Below are 20,470 nucleotides of genomic sequence, written 5' to 3'. Positions count from 1 at the left end.
GAAAATCTGGCAGGACCAGTGAGCCAGGGTTGTGGGGCAGAGCTGGGACAGGTCTGGTTTCTGGGGCATCTCCTCCCACGACTACGTCAGCCATCAGGCACTGGCAGTATTGCTTCCTGCTTCTGACAACACACCAAATTTAAGTGGTGATAAGGCAAGTTTTGGGCAGACTTTGCTGAACTGGCAGCAAGGGAAGAACTTTACAAGCATAAATTTAATGCAACAGGGATGCCCGTGAAATTGCTTCTGGCTGTGTGCCTGGTGCTGCACTCGTTGGCACTTGGGGGATGAAGCCACTCAAGCAGTATTCCCTTACCCTGTTTGTCCTCCCTGATGTGTTGGAGCAGAGCATTCCTGTTCATCCCCACTGCCGCACACATTTCCAAGGCCCTCACGTGGTGCATGCCCTGTGGGCCAGTGAGCTGGGCTCTCCAAGTACAGAGCTCACCAGGAATGGATACAGTACTGCACCCATCCCATTGCAAGTGTCCATTCCCCTGTGCTAAGTGCCTGCAGCCACAGCCACACAGTCCAGCCCAGCAGGGATAACTTGGAGAAGTGAATTTCCTGGTGCACAGAGCTGGGCAAGGATGCCCATCAGCTTCTCGCAGGCAGGAGGGCAGGTTTTGCTTCCTGGTCCAGCAGGGAGTTCCCTACTGGCTTTTCGCCTGCATGAACACTGCTTGGGTCAGCGGTGAGGTGGGGCTGACGGAGCTGCTGAGGCCACCTGGTTCCTGAGCTGGCAAAGCAGACTTTCCTGTTTCGGCTGTGCAGTGCAGTCACCATCCCTTCTGCACCCTCGGCTCCACGCCCAGTGGGGTCCCATCTCGCCCCACGGCATGTCCCTGCCACGTGTGGTGGCTTGACCTGGATCCTGCACAGCAGGGAAGGGAGACTGAAGCTGAGAAAGATACTTGTTGGTAAGTCTGGATTTGGGAACTCAGTCAGCACAGGGTGGGACCAAGAATCAGGATTCTCCCAGCCCCTTTTCCAGGAGCGTGGATGCTCAACGCTCCCTGCAGACTGCCCACTGAAACTATGCTGCCTCTCCTAGACTGCAGCAAGGCTGTAACTATCATTCCCAAAATGGTGGCTCAGATCATTCTGCAGGGCTGGGATGAGGTTTTTTTAAACAGGGCTAATGTTAGACTAATGTCTAACATAATGACTAATGTCTGGCAGGCAAGAAGTATTGAGACAACTAATTCTGAGCTGGGTGGGTGCCTGCTCAGCTGTGCGGTTGTGTCCACCCTTCACCACAGTCTGACACTGCAGGCCAGCACTTCTTAAATACCTGAGCAGAGCTTCAGGTGTCCAATGGCACAGATGTCCCAGGTGGTACTGGACAAGTCACTTAACCTGCACCTCATTGTCCCAGCAACGATGCCACAGGGATGACAGCAATTCCCATGTCTCTCCAGCCCTATGCCCACATGCAGCAAAGCTCACTGCTGGAAAAATACAAGGCTCTTGCTGGCTTTGCAGGCTCAGCAGAGGGAAGTGCAGATGTGATTTCTCCCCAGGAGAACCCCATGCAAGGAGCACCTTGGAATGGGGAGAACGTGGGCAGAGTGCAGGCAGGGTGAGGTGATGTTGACTGCTTGAGCAGGGACCCACGGGGACGCAGGGCAGGAGGCTGGGGCTGCCAAGGCAAACAGGCACATACCTGCCAGCCTTGGTCACGGCACTGGGGCTGGGTGCCACCCTTGCCGTGGTGGCTGCAGATGCTCTCACCAGGCAGCCTGGCTCCTGGCACATCTCTCCTGCTGACGCAAAAGGGATTTTGCTATGAGGAAGCACTAAAGCTAGAATAAGAGCTTTGCCATGGGGAGAGCAGTGCTGTAAAACCACCCTGCTTTAAATTTGAAGCCTTTCCTTATGCTATGTCAACATTGCCATGTGCACAGGTCAGGATCACAGCAAGTTTCCAAACTGCTGTGACCCCAGCATGGTGGTGCCACTGCCACTGGCAGCGAGGGCAGCAGTCCTGCTGCAAGCCCAGGAGCTATAACCATCCTGCCCCTCAGCCCTGTGAGAGAGGGGAAAATAGCCAAAAAGAGGTGTTAGCTAGTGATGGGGCTTTCCTGGAGCTGAGCAAACCCTTCAGCTCATGCTGCCTGGCCAGAAAGGAGCCAGCACAAAACAGCTCTTGGTTTTCTCCCCTACAGACAGGGGATTCCTCTTCTCAAAAAACCGCCAGAAAACTCCCTAATCCATCCCCCTGATCTCTCTCCTTTCAGAAGGCAGACTTGCAGGGATATGAACGAGAAGGCTGTATGCGAAGGGCTGGCTGGCGCAGAGCCCTCCCTGCCCGCGGCTCCCTCCCGCTCCATTTCACAGCTCATTGCCAATGTGGCCAAGCCCTAACCGCTTACCCTGGGCTCTGTATTTTAATTGTGTTTGCTCTCGTTAGAGCCCTGGGCCACGGGCAGCACAGGTGCTACTGGAAAGGAAATCCCCACCCTGTTAATTTTGCCTGTGTCCCCAGGTCACTCCAGCCATGGCAGTGGCAGCCAGGATAGTCAGGACTACGACCTCCCCGCATGCCAACATCACCACCACGGCTTGGCCAGGCTTCTTGGACAGCTGGCTTAGCCGGATCCCATGTGAGTACAGCAGCTCTTGCTCTACTCTCAGGCAGCATTATCTGGTGGGGCTCCTGGACTCTGAGGCTATGAGGCTCTGAGGACTCTGAGGTTCTCTCCCTCCAAATCCCTTTTTCTAGTGGGGTCCTTCAGAGTGGGGATGCTGCAGAGTGGTACCATGCTGCTCCAGGAGTGCAGGGCATCCTTGCTGCCCATTTGGGGAATGGTCTCCAGCTGCAGCCTCCCTGAATGGGGACTGTCCAGGAATATAGGGGCAATTTTGAAAGTACAACTCCTTAATGCTGAAGCACCAGGAAGGGGTTTAAATGCACTCCATATGTATTGCTTGGTTTTAACTGTTCTGTCCCATTCCATTCCTCGAACAACACACCAGTACCCAAATGGGCGCTCATCACCGTGGCTGTGGCAGGGGCCATTCTCCTCCTCCTCTTCCTTATCTGCATCATCAGGTGCTGCTGTGGCAAGAAAAAGCCCAAGAAGAAGGAGAGAATCAGCTTGTGCCCCGTCAGCAACTCAACCACAGCCAGCCTCGTGCGTCCTCCTTTCCCCTCAGTCCCACCTCCCTTCTCCCCGAGAGGTTTGCTGCTGCACTTCCCAGTCCCAGGGATTGTGGGAGCACGGCATGGCAGGGACGTGGCTGAGCACATCCTGAGGGTAGTGTTGCTCTCTGCCACAGGTCCAGCCTGAGATGGAGGACCTGGAGCGAGGAGTGGAGCAGATGTGTCGAGGAAAGCTGCAGTACTCCCTGGAGTACAACTTCCGCACACAGGAGGTGGGGATGCTCGTGGCCGTGGCACAGCAGGGAAACAGCTTTGCTCTTGCATGATCCCTCTTTGCTGCCCACTAAGGTGGGGCCAGGTTTCCACCTGGCTGCAGCCTGCCAGCTCTCATGCCCACGTGGTGTGAAGGCGTCCTCACTGTTGCACTCGCTTCCCACTGAGCCCTCAATTGTCTGACCCTGTCCTCCTCCACCTGGTGACCTTGTGCATCACTCCTTTCAAGCTGAAAGTCGGTGTGAAGCAGGCAGTTGAGCTAAAGGCCATGGACAGTGGAGGCACATCCGATCCATATGTGATCGTCTACCTAACATCTGATATGAAGAAGAGATATGAGACCAAGGTTTACCGCAAGACCCTGAACCCCATCTTCAATGAGAGCTTTACTTTCCAGGTAGAAAACTACATCCAATGATGGCTTTTTGGTCCCATCAAGAGTGTTGTTGCATAGGCACTGCTCCCTGGGCAAAAACCTCTCCAGGCAGGGAGATGCTTGTGCAAGCAGGATGGGGAAGAGTCAGAGAGAAATATCTGTTATTGCATTGTTACTGCCACATCCCATGGGGAAGGGCTGCCACTGAGGAGTAAATCCTGGCTTTTGGGTCCTCTCCTGTAGGTACCCCAGGCAGAGGTGCCTGAATGCACACTGGTGATGCAGATTTATGACTTCAACCGCTTTGCCAAGCATGACATCATTGGTGAGGTCCGGCTGCCCCTGGCCAGTGTCAACCTGCAGCATGTCATCGAGCAGTGGAGTGAACTGGCGGCGGCCAGTAAAGTGGAGGTCAGTCTTGTTGGGTGGGAAACTCTGCCAGGAGGGATGCACTGTTGCTTCACTTGCCACCACCCCAAGAAGCAGGCCCTTAGGGGCAAGCACAAGAGTGGGGGAGACTCGGGAAACCTGGGGCCTGGTGTCATAACCCCAGGCAAGCTGGTACTAATTGCTGGCATCTCTCCATCAGGAAGAGCAGCTGGGTGAGATCTGCTTCTCACTGCGCTATGTCCCCAACACTGGCAAGCTGACGGTGCTCATCCTGGAAGCCAGGAAGCTGAAGCGAATGGACTCTCATGGACTCTCAGGTCAGCAGGGGCTGCTTGTGCTCAGATCTTCCTACTCCTGCCCAGGCTTCAAAGCTTTGAAAGCTTTTGGTGTTAAGACCTGCTTCCTGCTGCCACCACCCTACCCAGACTTTGGCTGACTCCCAGCCTTCCCAGCACAGATACTCCAGCTTTGTGCAGAGCTGGAGATATCTTCCAGGAGGAGATGTTATGGCTGGATTGTACAGGAAGCTCATGGCAGGAGGAGGTGAGCTCTGAGGTGGCTGGCTCACCATGAGGAGTGACAAGTGGATGCCATGCTCTGCTTGGGAATGGCTCAGGGAACCTGTTTCATGGCTGAGCTCCTCAGTCAAAAATTGTCACTTGTGCCAGCTGTATCCTCTCTCTCCTCAGATCCTTTTGTCAAGGTGCATCTCATCCTGAACAGGAAGAAATGGAAGAAGAAGAAGACAAGTGTGAAGAAAAACACCTTAAGCCCTTATTTCAATGAGGTGTTTGTTTTTGAGGTGCCTTTCAGTCAGATCCAGGTGGGTTTCCCTGCAGCGCCCAGGGCTGAGCAGCTCCCCACTGCAGCAAGCCCCCTCCCACTGACCCTCTTTCTTGTGTCCCCCCCAGAATGTGGATGTGGTCATCTCCGTCTGGGATCACGACAAAGTGACCAAGAATGAGCCCATCGGCAAACTCTTCCTGGGCTGTCGAGCCACAGGCAACCAGCTGCGGCACTGGTCCGACATGCTGTCCAACCCACGCCGGCCCCTCGCCCAGTGGCACATCCTGCAGCCCCCCGATGTGGTTGACAAAGCCCTGGGACTGAAGTCTCACCTCAAGCTGCCCCTGGCCTCCAGATAATGGGGGTCTCCTTCTCCACCCATGGAGCAGGATGGTGGGCTTTTGGAGGAGAGAGAGGCTTCTGCTCAGCAACATCCTGGTCCCAGCTCAGTGTCAGCAAAGAGGGGACTGGGACTCCTTTTGGCTAAGAGATGATCTGGCTGCTGGTGCAGTTCATGCCCTGTGTAATGCCTGGGGTGGGGCAGTTTGTTATCCCAGGGCAATGCTGGACTTGGAGCAGAGGATGCTAGAGGAGATGGCATGGGCACAGGAGCCAGCTCACCTCAACTGCTCATGGGCCGGGGGCAAAAAATACACAGAGCTTCAGGCTCATGCTAAAACACTGAGTCCATTGATATTTATAAAGCAGAGGATTAACTTTATGGTGGCATGGGTGGGAAATTTCTTTGGTTGTGAATAATTTGACAAGAAGTGTGTTCTTGGAAAGGCTTTATGTGTCCTGTGAAGGCTTTTAAACAAGACCAAGATGTTGAAGCACCTAAGAGGCTTGAGAGGAGAGAAAGAGTAGAGGTTGGTGAGGAAGGTGTTGGAGACATAGGACTACGTCTCCAACAGAGAGCTCTTTAGTGCCTCTGCTTTAAGGGTCCTCTGTGTCCTGGCTAGAGGCTAAATGAGGCAGCAAAATCACGCACTGATTGTCCACGTGGCTGGACTGATTGTCCAGCCCATTATGATTTGTGCACTCTAAGATGTCAGTCAGGCTATGGGACTTATCAGTGAGCGTCCCCATGGACCACACAGATGAGGATACACAGTGTCAGCTCCATTTGCTCCACATGGTCCTACAGTAGTGGCACAGCAAGATTTGCACCTCTGGCACCTGGAGGTGCTGCCAGGGTGGAGGGGTTGAGGCTCTTGCTTTCATAGTGTGATCACACTACCCTAATAAGGCTGGGTTGCAGCCCTCACATCACTCCTGGGCAGGTTTCGTGTGATCTGGAAGGTTTTTGTGGCCACGTTCCTGCCCTGCCCTGCTTTGTGGGGGCAGGGTGGGGGCTACATAAGTAAAGATCACTCCTAGGAGGATGAGGGCATCAGAGCCGTGCCTCTACATGCCCTTGATTACACTACAGTTTGGGGTGGCTCAAGAGCAGCTCCTCTGAGCCATCTGCAGGAGGAAGCTCCTTGGATTGGGCTAGAGGAGGAGGGAATTGCTTTCGCTCTAAAATACTTCTGCTACAAAGCAGCCACAGCACACAAGATCTGGGCTCATACCTCAGAATTTTAGCCCAAAAGACAAAGGTCCTTTTCACCACAGGGAGCTGCAGGCACAGTGCTAATAGCTATTGCATGGACTGTGGAGGGGAGAGGGAGCCCAGTGCATTAATGAAAAGCCATTAATATTAAAGAGCGGTTAATCTGCGATTACCCAGAGCTCCACGGAGCGACTATCCAAGAGTTAAACAAACATGAAGCTGAAGAAGATTATGAAAACTCTCGATAGAGATTAATGACCTGAGCTTAACCATAAAAACCTGCTGTGTCTGCTCCATGATAAATATTCTCCAGGCTTCACTGTGGCCGTGAGGAGGGAAGAAATGACAGGGTGTTTTTGAGATGACTAACAAGTGAAGTGTGGCTTCTGCTGGGGAAACAGCATCTGCTGGCAGCCACTAATGAGATGGAGGAGGAAATCAGTCACCTGAGAAAGACTTGTAAAGGGATGTTTTAAAGCCTCAGCCTTCAGTCTCAGCCTAGAATAGGCTGTGCAGAAGGGAACATCTCTGAATTGGGTTTGGGGTCCAAAATTTATTGCAAGGCTGGTTTTTGGTGATGCTATGTGATGATTTAGGGCCATGCAGGACCCAGAAGGGCTTTTGGAGGTGTTTGGAACAGGCATTTGTGTGTGCACAGGTGTATGTGTGTGTGTGTGAGTGTGTGCATATTTTCTGGTCCCCCTATTTTGAAGTCAAAGCCTTGGGGTTCACTGCATAATTTATGGGGCTGGGCATAAAAGCATGTGCATATTACTCCCAAAACAGATGCAGTTGAAGAATGTACAGGGACATTACCTCCTTGAGAAACATTACCCCCTGTACCAGTGCCTGCCCCTTCTCTCTCCAGCTTTGGCCCTGCTCAGTGCCTGAACTACCAGTGCTGGGTGAGCAGAGCTGGTGAGGCAAGCCCGTGGTGCTTTTAGGGGGAAGGTCAGGGAACCCGGAAGCGAGCACCCAGCTGGACTGGGTCCGGGTAGCCTAGAGTGAGTCTTGGTGCAGTAAAACTCAGCAATCCGAGTTGTTTGTTCAGGAGGGAGAGGCGAGCATGTGAGGATGTTCTCCACCTAGCTCCAGTTTTTAATGCACCGCCAAGGCTGCTTTTTCCCTCCGTCATCACTTTTCCTTCTCAATATGCCTTGTGCGTTTACAGCAAGGCTTTGAGCACTCTCCTCCTCTGGCAGGATCCTCTTAGTATCTGCTGGCAGCTGTTTGAAGCAGGGCTGGTGGATCTGGGCTTCATTTCATGGCTAATTTCACCCGAAATGAACACAGCCTGCTTGGGAGCCTGTTCACAGGAAGGCAAACAGCCCTGTCTTGTGTGCAAGCCGTCTCCTTTTCGCCTCCCTGTGGCCTCGGCAAGGCTGGTTGTCCCTCATTCACCAAGGCCAGATGTCTGACTATCTTCTACCGGACCAATGCTGCTCGTGCACTTGGAGAGTGGAAGACGCAACAGGAAGAGAAGTTAAAGGAGGGGGAAACCAAGCCCTCCTCAGCTTGTGTCTGTGCTGGATTCCCATGTCTGCATCTAGGGGGCAGGGCAGGTACATGCTCTAAGCTGCGTGTCTCTCTCTCTTCTGGTCTGTGGCCCCTGTTAGAGCCTCGCCAGCCAAGATTTCTTCTCCTGGAGATGGAGTGTGTTTGCGAGAGGGAGAGAAAGCAGCAAGAGAGAAACCATGGGCATAGAGCCATCTGGTAGCCAAGTGGTGGCTGGAAGCTGGGGGTGTCTGAGTGGCTTTTTCCAGGAGGCAGGAGCCAGCCTTTGGCTGATCCTGCACCTCAAGGGCAAAGAGGGTTTTGCTGGTGGGTTAAGGGGGGTAAAAGCAGGTATCCAAAGCCAGTCTGCATGGTGCAAGGTGCTCACGTAGTGGGTGTGGATTTTGTCACTCTGCATTTAACTAGAAGCTTTGCAGGTTGGTGTCAAGGTGAAAAGCAGGGCTCAGGCCAGGCAGAGGTCTATTAAAGGAGACAAAGACTACTGAAAATTGAGGTGTTTGCTATTAAGATTCATAATCTCAATTATTTACATCTAGATCCAAGATTTCTGACCTTCAGAAGTCCCTCCCAAAGTGAATCATTCCCATATTCAGTGATTTTTATGGTATTTGTCCCTGCACTTTAGAAATCAAATGGGAGAGCTGCACAAGGAGAAGGCTGAGCTTCATATGTGCTTGCAACCAGTCGTCTGCCGTGAGATAAAAATGATTACAGGCTGTCATCATTCGGCCTGGGTATGGACTGGCTGTCCTCCAGCCGCAGATTTCTTGGCTAGTCTTAGAGTTTTTGAGAGCGGGAGAGTATCTAAGCTCTTCTCACTAGGAACAAGCATGCCTGTTTTACAAATATGCCTTAGCTAGCATCTTTATATCTTGCAATTTTATGGAAAAAAATGGGTACTTTGTCATGCATGGGTTTATTTTTTAGAAGCTCTAGTTCCTGGATTCGTGAGGTCTTGTGCAGGTTTGCAGCATTTTTCTTTTAAAGCACGTTTGTGGTTGTTTGTGTGTTTGTGTAAATATTATGAGGAAGCCTCTCAGCTCAATACCCCGAAGTGAAGTGGGAGGGTGGCTGGCTTTTGATTGAGGCCCTTGCAAATGAGTGGGGCCTTGGAGCCACTGGCCATGCCATGAGCCTGGGGTTTTCTGTGGGAGGCTGGTGGTGTGTGATGGGGAGGTTTGCAAGCTGGGTGTGGGGAAAGTCAGGACCCCTCAGCTGGCACAGTCAGTGGTACAGTCAGGGGGCAGCTGCTGGCCCCCAGCCCCCTGCCCTTGCCTACAGTAAAGCACTGCAGCAGCAAGGGGAAACTGGTGAAGGGTCCTGCACAACACAAGGCGGGAGGGACAGCTGCCATCAGCCAAGGGGTGTCTGGGAAACTGTGATAGGAAAGAGTGCACAGGGAAGGGGTGCTGGGAAAGCCTCCCTACTTGGCACTGATGGCAAAGGGGTGGAGATTGAGAGGTCATGCCTGGGTGCTGGGGTCTCCAGGGCGTAGCATGGGAGGGAGAGAGTGAGGGCTTTGTGCTGCAGCCAGGAACAGGGTGGGGGAAAGGAGAGCTGCTTTGGATGCACTCATCCCACACCACCCCTGACTTTTGCACATGTGCTAAACTCAGGTCTGGCTGCATAGGGGAAAATTAATGTCTCAGATACCCCCTAAATTAAGCATCTAGGGGTGTTCTTGAAAGATGCTCATTGGGGTTGGGTGTTGAGTTTTCCTGGCTCAGCCCCCTTGTACTCTGAGCTCATCCCCTCCCATCCCAAGCCTGACTGAGAAGCACCTCCAGAAGACCTTCCAGAGGCCCATCCTCTTGCAGCTGTCTTCTCCCATGGCTCTCTGTGTTGCCCAGGTAGGTGAGGGTGGCAAGGGTCTTTGCAGCTGACATCTTTTTTGAAAAATTAGATGTCTGGGATCACACAGCATTTACAAAAAAGCCAGTGTGTTTGAAATAGATAAATTCCAGAGGATTGTTTCTTGCATGGCTACTGGTTTGTAGGGTAATTTCTGACCTTGGGGAGAGAAAAGCTTTGTGATTTATTACTGTTTCTCTTGAGCTCTATGGCCACTTTTTTTTTTTTTTAACTAACACCATATTCTTGCTGCTGCTTTGTTTTCACGCAGAGAGACTGAAAGACCTTTCGAGAGCAGGGACATGTTTCAGCCATACTCATTTGAGCACACAAAAGTCTCAGTTTGTTCTCCAGACATGTTCTGGGTCATGTCCTAATCTTAACCAGGCTTTGAGGATGCACATAGAGATGAAGGATTGTGATCAGGTGTCAGGTCACTTCGGTAATGCTATCCAGGGGCAAGCTTGGTGGAAATTCCACAGGGATCACCTCCTGGACACATAAACTGCTGAAGGCCTGAGCATGCACCAGCACTGGGCAGACGTGTTCGCTTTCCAGAGAGCTGCCAACTCAGCCTGGGGTCATGGAGAAAGGGCCATGCTGTGGCAGAATCCAAAACTTCTGGTCCTGGGCAGAAGTGGGAAAATCTTCTGAGAGGAGTGAGCTGTGTGCCCAGGGCTGAGCTGGGATCCAAGTGATCCTAACCCTGGCTACAAACACAGACTCTCCATCGCTGGAGACTGAAGCCCCTGTGTGCTACTATGGTCAGAAGGGGCTTCATCCAGAGGCATTTTCTGGTTTTTGCCCTCTCCCTGAAGCTGCTCTTCCCCCCTTTGTGTTTTCAGTTTGAAATGCTGTCCTTCCTCCAGGCTCCAGTTTGCAGTGAGTTGCAAACACTTCCAGCAGCACCAAAGAGTGTCCTTCTGAAATGGAAGGGATCATTAAAATGCCTTGTTTCTCTTCAAGACCAGTGCTTACGCTGAAAGCATCCCTATGTGAGTACTTATGGGTGTCCATATGGAATGATTCTGTTCCTTGTCCAAACTTAGTGATGATAAAAGTGAAATGCATGAAGAGAAGGGTGGCGATGTGGTGTCCGTAGTCGTGCAACTTGGCAGGATACCCTAGTCGCTCTGCTTAGCATCAGCAGCAGGAGGGAACAACTGCTCCAGCAAGCCAGCACCCCAGTGCTGGCAGCGTAGTCTGCAGGTCCAGGCAAGCTTTTATGGCATGTCTGTACCTGTCCCAGGACAAGAGGATGGCTGGTTATGTGCAAGGTCTCCAGGACCTCTAGTGTCTCTAAGTGCTGCCCTGGGCACAGCCAGCTATCAGCTCATGTCTCCTTGCATGTGCAGCTGGAGAGATGAGTTTCCATAGTCTCATCAGTCCTTTCCTTTATTTTTTTTTTTTACAGGTGGAAGAGACTGAGAGCAGAGGGGCAGCCCATAGCATGGGGTCCCTGGTGCAGGCCCACAGATCCAGTCCCACCCCTGCTCCTCCCCTGCTTTGTTCAGCAGACTCCCCTTCAAGACCAAGCTTTCTAGTCAATTCTCCCTCTTCTTGCCACTGCTGTGGGGCTCTGAGCCTGATTCCAGCCCCCTTCCACATGCCAGCTCCAAGAAATCCCTCAGGGGGAGCTGGAAGAAAAACCCATATCCCAAGGAGTCCACTGGTCAGAAACCTGCACATTGCCCCTTCACAGGACCTGTTATCACTCAGATAACTGACTGCATCTACTTGGGGAACCTCAATTTCATCTACAGTGGGCAGGTGCTGAGCATGAACAGCACTGGCAGCATCACTGACCTGCCTAGTGACCACAGCCTGAGTGGCATCCCCTACATCTGCCCCAAGGAGGGTTCAGATCATGCCTCAAGGTTGACATCTGGGCTCTGCTCCATGGGGATTGTCATGGAATGGGGCAACCCGGCTTCTGGGACACCAGTGAGTGCATTGAAGCCTTGCCAGAGAAAGGGAAGTGTGTCCTCATCCACTGTTGGGATGGCTTCTCTCTAGGTCCTGCTCACATCATTCTGTAGCTGATGGTCAGACACAATATGAGGCTGCTGTCAGCTTATGAGTTTTTAAGGTACTGGCTGAATGTTGAGGAGTATCATCAGGACCTGCTGGTGGGTTTGGAGCCTGAGGGCATCAGCATCGTGTGCCTGAAGCATTCCCTGTCAAGGAAGATAGCATAGAGCTAAACAGACAGGGTGGCCGTGTTGTTTGGCAGCAGCCCGGAGTAGGAACAGCCAAAAACCTTAACCCCATTACATGGGCAAATGAAGTGATTGTAGCTGTTGATTATGTAGGACAGCATTGGCACAAGATGTAGAAGTGATAGCCTTCCTTTGTAGAGTTCCTAGAGGCTGGTGTCAGCAGAAGTAGAGGATGGGGAGGTTTTTTAGGGATACACTGGAGGGAGAGGGTATGTCCTGGGCAGGATGGGAGCCATGTGCCTTGCTTTGGTCTGATGTGATTTTGGGAAAGTAAAGGGCAGTCAGATACAGGTTTCCCCAGCAGTCCTGCCTGGACTTTTACTGTGAGTGCAATTGCTGCTGAGCAGAATTCTTGTTTTTTGCTAACAGTATCATTCTTGTAAATAAGACACAGTATCATCTGGTGTCATGTCACTCCACAGTGCCTGTCCACTTGATGCTTGTAGGATGTTGAAGAGGAGGCAAGGTGTAAAGGTGTAGGAGAGTGTCACGAGGGACAGTTTGCATAGATTCATCAGCCTAGCCCTTCTAACATGTGGTGGTTCCACGGAGGGAGAGCCTGGCCCAAAAGAGCCACACCTGAGTCTCTCTAAAACATAGTGCAGAACCTCCTGTATATGACAGGTCTTCCCTCTATCTGGCCTCATGGGATGGTGAAAGTGTTCTGGGAATGATGGACCATACCCGTGGTGCATTCCTCTAGCTCAGGTGAAGAGGAATGAGGGAAGGGAACAAGGTCAGCTGCCCCACAGGAAGATACCCAAGTGTGAACATTGCATCCATTGCTGGCCCCTGTGTAATACTCTCCCTTACACCTCATACTCACAGAGCCGAGCACCTCTCCAAAGGACTTGCCTGGACCCTCCTTATGTCTTCCTTGAATTTTTCTGCAAGGAACTTGTTTATTCATCACTCAAACATTTACATAATTCCTTTGGAAAAACCCTCTGTCTTTCTTAATGTTAACCATAGCTTCTAACTTTGGCATATTTCTGTTTTTCCGTTCTTCCTGGTCCTCACTGGGTTTCTTCCTCATAACATTTGGGTCTAGTGCCTCTGTTTCTGGGAGATCTGCCCTACAGCTTAACCTCTGTGCAAGGCAGCTCCATGGAAAGGCTTATGCAGACTTGGAGGCTCGACCTTCTGCTCATCCTATTACTATTCACTTCACTATCCACTCCTTCTGTATCCTAATAACACATCTGTTGGCCAAAATTTTGCTTATGGGACTTCTTTTTTTGAACTTCTTTGTTCAACTATTTCAGGCCAACACTTCCCTATCACAAGGTGATAACCAAACCCTTGAACTCTGAGCAGATCTCATTTGCTGTGCTACATGCCTGGACTCCAGGGGGTCCAGAAAGCCTTCATCTCATGGGGCTGAAAGGAAACTGCTTGGTTGTGGGGAATTTCTGAATGGAGAACTCCCCCAGTTTTGATTCCTCCACCAAGAGCTGAGCTACTCTCTGGAGGAATGATGGGCCAGCACTGGCCAGAATGTGTGCAGCTACAATGTTGCAGAGGGACAAATGCTGAGTGGACCCAGCCTAGCCCACGCTAGGGGTTTCTCCCTCCTCCACATGCTACCTGGGCAAATCCCTGCAAGACACCAGCTCATCCCAAGGACTTGCTCTTCCTTCACAGGCAGCTGCAGCACCACTTGCACAGTGCTAAGAGTGGTGGAACAGGAAGCCTTCAGCAGCTGATTTGCCACTATCTATATAATGTCTGGGAGGCAGCTGGAAAATATTGTCAGGGCCATGGCTGAATCAGCCTAAAAAACCCCGGCTGGAAGAGGAGGGAATGCCTGGGCTGGAGGAGGAGGGCAGGAGCTGTTTGGTCCCTGTCTCCATGGGATCCCCTACACACACGCACTACATTTGCTGTGACCAGGGCTGGGGAATATTTTCAGCTACGTTTCCACCTGTTTCTCCTTCAGATCCATGGAGATGTGGGTCTGGGTCATCTGATGGAGGGGATTACCTTTTTTGCTGGCAGTGTTGGGCTGTTCCCCTATGCTCTGCTGCCTCTCCCCAGCCCCTTGGTGGCTGTGAGCCTTGAAGCTGCCGCTACATAGCTTGCTTTTAAAAAAAACTGAGTTGTGTAGAAATATTCACACAGGGAGAAGCTGCAAATATTTCCCACGTGAGGGAAATAAGTGAGATTAAAAGAGCATACTAATGATGGATGGCTCATTAAGGGATTGTTCTTGCACATGCTGTCAGCAGTGGATTTTTGGGGTGCAGGCTCTTTCTTCCTTTCTGAAGGGCAGAGCTGCTCACAAGCCTTTGGAGGTGAACTGAGCCATGCCTTTGTCCATGGAAAAGCCACTCTGTCTCTAAGGACAAATTTTTATTAGAGGCCTTGCAGAAGGATGGCTGTGTGCAGGGAGCTGGGGCTCCAAACAATCTTGAAGCCACATCTATTGTAACTGCTTGGTGGTAGGAGGAGGGAGAAGTCCCTCCTTGGCACTTCTGAGGAAAAACACCTCTCTAGCTCCTCCAGGGTGCCTCTGCTTGCCCACCCTATGGGTAGAAGATGTTCTCCTTCTCCCCACTCCTCCGTCCCTGGGGGCTCGCCCTCTCCTCCAGGGTTGCCTGACTGTCCTCCCAGCCAAGGGAGGTGCACAAGGGACTCTTGCACATCATTGGTCTGAGAAGGTCTCCATGCCCTTAAAGAGAAGGTGGATTTTCTGCTGAGCCACCCGAGACGCCCTTTTATACCTCCTTATTCAGCCAGCTGCCTGCGGCTCGTCTGTCCATTCCGTCCAGCCCGCAGGACTCTGATTTTCTCCTCCAGACTTGGGTGAGCCTTTCCGCATATCTCTTAATGACCCAGCTTGCTCTTAGGGGATGATGGGGGAGCAGATTTACTCACCTGGGTATTAGGCATATAAATACCAGGTGGAGGGGCTGACCTGCTGGGAGAAACAGGGGTGCTAGTAAAACATGCTCTATCCTTTGCCTGTTAGAGAGGTCTGCACATTGGAAAGTCTTCCTCTATCTGTTCCAGTGAGCTTCTTTCTTTTTGGTTTCATGCCTTCCCCTCCCTTGGTTGGTTCTGCTCTCAGCTTGAGTGGTGAGGGCAAGCAGAGCCACAGGCTCCCTAGCGCTGACTTCCCTGGGGCCACAGGACTCGGGATCCTTGCCTGCAGTAACTCGGCAATAACTCCCTATGCTGCAGCTCCCTACCCGGTCCTTGCAGCGCCTTCCTCCCCAAAAACACCTTCGAACAGGGACCGACATCCAAATTTATGGTGTCCTCCCCCAGAAACAGATGATTTAAAGCCCACAGGGCAGGCTGCGAGCTGCAGCCTGGCGTTGTCCCCTCGCTTCCCCGGCGTCGCTGCCGCCGAAGTGGGTGCATGTGCGCGGGGCAGGGATGGGAGTAAAAATAGCCAGCGTTCCTCGGCCGCCCCGTCTCTCAGCTGTAGCTCAGCCACCTGCGGTGGCTTGTGCTTCGCATCGCTCCGACCTCCCTGAGTCACGGGGCTGGCACCGGGGAAAGGCTGCGTCCGAGGAGACAGCTGCAGCTCCTTCTGCAGCTCCCTGGCCATTTTTAGAAGCACTTTTCCCCCCCTCCTCCCTAAAGTAATGTGATGGGCCTGCACATTTTCCAGGATAAAGTTTCCTTGGCCCTGCAAGCTGTGCCTCCTGCCTCAGGCATGAGCCCCTGTTAACACTTTCACCTCCCAGTAGAGCCTCTCAGGTTTGCAGACACCTGCATTTCAGGGGCTTGTCTGCTCTGCAAAGGACTAGCTCAGTTTGGGCTTGGCTGACACTCCTGCGTCATTCTATTAGGAGATGCAGGAGATACTGCTCTGCTAGAAAAGTAAAATTTTATTTATGGTGGAGATAGCTTACAGCAAAACAAAGGTGGTTTTCCATCTCTTCTCTAATATGTTGAGTTGTACCTGTAAAATTTCCATTTAAGGCAAATGCAAGGAATTATCTGGGGAAACTCTTTGAGCCTTTACCAAGTCAACCACAACTTCCAACCCCACTTTATGTCACCTGTGCTGAGGTTGCTGCAACAGGCTCCCCTGCCCCACACAGTGGGTGTGTGCACTGGCAGCAGCATCCTCTGAGGTCCTTCCTTGTTACCTGGGGTCACTGCCAACCCTTTGCAGGCTTTGGGGTATTTCTTGGCCTCACTTGGTCTCTTACAGAAGTCCCCTGATGCTGAGATTTGTGTTGCTATGAGGAGACACGTGTTTGGCTCTTGTCTACAAACTGCAGCCTAGTTCCCTATATGATGAAAATTTGGTGAAGTTGGGAAACAAGAACAAGCCTGTTCCTCTTTTTATTTTCTAGAGGATTCTTGCTTTGTTTTTAAAACCCAAGAAAGTGACCACCAGCATGAGTAATTACGAACTTTTTTTCTTGGTTTTCATTTCAGGCTCACAACCATCTAAACCAAGATGTCTGAGTAAGTTCCCATTTTTCTGTCTCTAATATATTGTTGGCATTTAAAAACTTTTGTTCAACTGCCAACTTTTTATGTTTGTTAAGATTCCTCTGCTTGTTTCCAATTAGGATCCTAACTGACTGTCTTTTTTCTCCTTTCCCTTTTCTCTTCCTTCCTTTACTTGTCCATCTGCTTTTCCTGAACAGTGAAGAGGTAAGTGTGTCTTGCTGGGGTTTTTCCTTCAGTGATGCTCGTGGCATCAGTCCTGGCTTCACCGTTCCTCCTTAGGAAAATCAGCTGCTCTATGTGTGTGTGGGAAGAATGGTTCATGGCAAGGCTTTCTTGCTGACTCCTCCTGGTAAACATGGGAAGGAGAAGAAAAATCCCTTTTGAAAGAGTTTTCTTTCCTCCTGACTTGGAGTTAGATGCTTTTTTCCCTCCATTCCTGCTTCCTCAGCTGGCCACGAGATGGTGCTGGGAAGGCAGTGGTCCAGAGCGACCTCTCCTCCGTTGTCCATCCACCGTTCAGCCCTTGGTCTAGCATCCTCTCTTCCTTCCCCACATCTAGCATTTCATTGTCTACCCGCTGAGCACTGCCAAATCACTTCTCAAAGGCAATCCAGGGAGACTTGGATCCAGGGGAGCATGAGCAGGGTGGAGGTTGCGTTCTTAGCAAGTTTTCCCTGGCTTCTGGCAGAGTCAGGTGGGGCTGGAGGTGGCTGGAGAAATGCAGGGGAGGGTGTGAGAGGATTGTTCATGGCTTTGTCACTCCACATTTCCTCTTAGAAAATTGCTCCATCTTTCATCTCTGCTTGGCACCTCCCCATATGTCTGAAACACCACAAGCTCAAGCTTGTTCTCACTGAGAGAAAAGAGTATGTCAGGGACACATAGAAACTCCACAATATGGTGCTGGTGTCCAACAGGTGCTTTTATTCACCATCAAACCCAGAGCTTCCAGAAAAGGCTGTGAGGACACTCTTTGCTATGGTACCAGTTTTCAGATGAGGAATAAGCCCTGGGCTAACAGCACTCAAGGTGCCTGATTGTCCTCTGGTTAATGGTGTGCTGCATCTCTGAGCTGGGTGCCTTTCCTCTGCAGAGCCCTCCAGCCCTGTCAGGAGGGCCTTGGCACCATTTGCATATGAAAGACATGTCAGATTTTATTATATTTCGCTCTGCACATCCTTATCCACTTCCTCCTCTATGCAGCACAGACTCACACCCAAGTGCTGCTTTCTGCTCCCCACCCCTCAGCATATCAGATGTGGTGTGTTTGTCCTGTGCCAGCCCAACTCAGCCTTGCCTGGTCTTCTGGGCAACATGCTGAAAAAACAGCTGAAATGCAGAAGTTGTGGCTTCTTTTATAAATTCCTGTTGTTGCTGTTCCAGCACATGACAGGTATAGAAAAGAAGCCTGTAGTTGTGTCTGTCCTCCGGCTGTGATAAACGTACCCTTCAGCATCTCTTGCACCGGGTCTTTTCAGCTCCAAGAAATTACACAGCCTTCATGTTTGCACCTGCCTGCCTGTCCTTCTCACTAGGGTGTCAGGGCATGTGCCATGGACCGCTCAGAAAGACATTCCACAGCTCCTTAGCGCCCAGAGACACTGGGGCCATGAGCTTGAGTGCAAAGTAAAACACGTGTCTGAGTGAAAAGGAAATTAAAGAAAAGGCTAAAAGTCCCAAGAAAGCAAGTTTGAAGTTATATTTTATATGGATATTTTCAAGTTCATCACCCTTGTTATCTATTCCTGAGGCACTTTGTAGGTTTTAGCTTCCTGAGGTTGGCAAATCTGGATTGAGCAGGTAGACTCTTCTTTGAGTGCCACTGGTTTGGAGACCAACTGTGTGTCAAGCTCCTGGCTGGAGCAACTCACTGGCAGGGCTGCAGGTCCTTAGTGGACTTTGGCATTGCATGGGGAAGGGCAATGGAAAGGGGAATGGGCACCTGATGACCTGCTTCTCACTTGTTTCTTCCACTTGCAGAAAAAGAGGAGGGCAGCCACTGCCCGTCGGCAGCACCTGAAGGTACGTGGCACTGCTGTGGCTGTGCAATGTGTGTCCCGACCACCCCATCTCCCATCCCAAGCCACCCAGCTCTCAGCACTCCCTCTCCTAGAAGAAGCCATAATGCACAATGTGGGGACCTCCCACTCCACTCTTTACTGTGTCCCCACCACTATCTCTTGCTTCGAGATGGTGGTATTGACAGAAACACCCCAAGCTGCCTCTCCATCAGGGCTCCCATTCCCTTGTTGAGCCCCCTGCCCTCCTCTCTTGCCTCCACCCTGCACTGACCATTCTCCTGCTGCCTTCCAGAGTGCTATGCTCCAGCTTGCTGTCACTGAAATAGAGAAAGAAGCAGCTGCTAAAGAAGTGGAAAAGCAAAACTACCTGGCAGAGCATTGCCCTCCCTTGTCACTCCCAGGATCCATGCAGGAACTTCAGGTAAAGACTTCTTTAACCCTTTCACACTGCTGGAGCAGAAAAGATTTGACTGCATCAGTCAGCCTGGTGGATCTAGACTGACCTTTCCATCTTGACACTCTTCTCACCTGTGGTGCCCTGAAGCTGGACGGATGTGGAACTGGCTTGAGAGGCAGGTGGGGTCTCTCTGCAAAATAAAGGGGTCTGGCTGGCATGCGAGATGTGTTTCTGATGATGTGTTGAGGTAGGATTTGATAGTAGCATGGAGATTAGGACAAGCCACCCTTTGCCAGCTGGTCTCGACCCCACCTAGTCTTCTGGATTGGGATCTTTCAGAGCCAGAGCAATCAGGAGGGAGGAATCATGTGTGTGGGTCCAGAAGTCAACACTCCTCTCTGCTTTCCCCCCAGGAGCTGTGCAAAAAGCTTCATGCCAAGATAGACTCAGTGGATGAGGAGAGGTATGACACAGAAGTGAAGCTACAGAAGACTAACAAGGAGGTGAGTTTCCCCTGGAGCCATCCTTCAGGGAGTCTCTAGCCCATTCTTCATGCCTCCCACCACTGCTTGGGTCCATCTCATGAAACCCATGCCTCACTCATTTCATCCCCCCTCAGCTGGAAGACTTGAGCCAGAAACTCTTTGACCTGCGTGGCAAGTTCAAGAGGCCGCCCCTGCGCAGGGTGCGCATGTCGGCTGATGCGATGCTGCGGGCCCTGCTGGGCTCCAAGCACAAGGTCTGCATGGACCTCCGAGCCAACCTGAAGCAAGTGAAGAAGGAGGACACCGAGAAGGTACTCCTTCCCTCTCCCCTGTGGCTGTAGCAGGAGTTGGTCCCCATTCTTCAGGGCTCACATCTCCCTGTGTGATAGACAGGGATGAGAGTGAGTGTTTCTCCATAATGTTCTTCCTGCTCAGTATTTCCTCCTCTGACACCCATGATGTTGAAACAGGAGGGTGCAGTCCAAAAAGATGTATAGCATGGGTGGAACTGGGTTCCTCTAGCTGACATGGGGGTTTCCATGGGTGGACAGATGAGGGGCCCTGCTCAGGTGGGGGGCACCCCTCTTACACTGATGGGGCACCACTCACACCAACCTGACCATCCCTCCCTCAGGAGAAGGATCTTCGTGATGTCGGTGACTGGAGAAAGAACATTGAGGAGAAGTCCGGCATGGAGGGCAGAAAGAAGATGTTCGAGGCTGGCGAGTCCTAAGCACCTGCCTCTCCACACCTGTCCTCCTCTCCCTGCTGTCCCTGCTGCCCGCCGGGCTCAGGGGCACTGACTGGGTGCCATTTCTCTCTAGTTTTGTGAAGAGCTGCGTCGTGGCAGCAGTGATGTAAATAAAGCTTTGGTGGGAGAGGTGGGTGTTGCCTGCCTGGGTGGCCAGACCCTGACTCATGACATGGTACCAGCGGGGTCTGCCCCTCCAGTGGGGCTCCTGGTAGAGCTGGGGAGGCTTTGACAGGGACTGTGCTGTGGGGAGGGGAACCTCTCTGCTGTTGGTCCTCTTCCAAAGCTGGGAATACTCATGGCCTTCTCCAGTGGTGAAGAGACAAAAA

The 20,470-nt window shown here is 51.7% G+C and overlaps 2 protein-coding genes across 2 annotated transcripts; both read left to right on the top strand.

Annotated features, from left to right (window-relative positions):
• Positions 1 to 755: 755 nt before the first annotated feature.
• Positions 756 to 5,546, top strand: SYT8 (synaptotagmin 8). The gene is made up of 9 exons (XM_027651361.1): positions 756 to 920; positions 2,489 to 2,606; positions 2,980 to 3,137; positions 3,283 to 3,378; positions 3,609 to 3,776; positions 3,999 to 4,166; positions 4,345 to 4,462; positions 4,835 to 4,968; positions 5,057 to 5,546. Exons 2-9 carry the CDS (start codon positions 2,501 to 2,503, stop codon positions 5,288 to 5,290), a joined length of 1,182 nt encoding a protein of 393 aa, XP_027507162.1. The 5' UTR covers positions 756 to 920; positions 2,489 to 2,500; the 3' UTR covers positions 5,291 to 5,546.
• A 9,224-nt stretch (positions 5,547 to 14,770) lies between these two features.
• Positions 14,771 to 20,297, top strand: TNNI2 (troponin I2, fast skeletal type). Its single transcript, XM_027651155.1, has 8 exons — positions 14,771 to 14,876; positions 16,470 to 16,499; positions 16,685 to 16,691; positions 18,468 to 18,509; positions 18,801 to 18,929; positions 19,319 to 19,408; positions 19,525 to 19,701; positions 20,025 to 20,297. The coding sequence occupies exons 2-8, from the start codon at positions 16,492 to 16,494 to the stop codon at positions 20,121 to 20,123; spliced, it is 552 nt and encodes a 183-aa protein (XP_027506956.1). The 5' UTR covers positions 14,771 to 14,876; positions 16,470 to 16,491; the 3' UTR covers positions 20,124 to 20,297.
• The last annotated feature ends 173 nt before the right edge of the window (positions 20,298 to 20,470 follow it).

The sequence above is a fragment of the Corapipo altera genome, unplaced genomic scaffold (genome assembly GCF_003945725.1).
Source record: "Corapipo altera isolate COAL_440 unplaced genomic scaffold, ASM394572v1 78, whole genome shotgun sequence".
In the NCBI taxonomy this organism is placed as follows: Eukaryota; Metazoa; Chordata; class Aves; order Passeriformes; family Pipridae; genus Corapipo; species Corapipo altera.
Note: the sequence above shows the minus strand (reverse complement) of the source record. Positions and strands in the feature narration are given on the sequence as shown.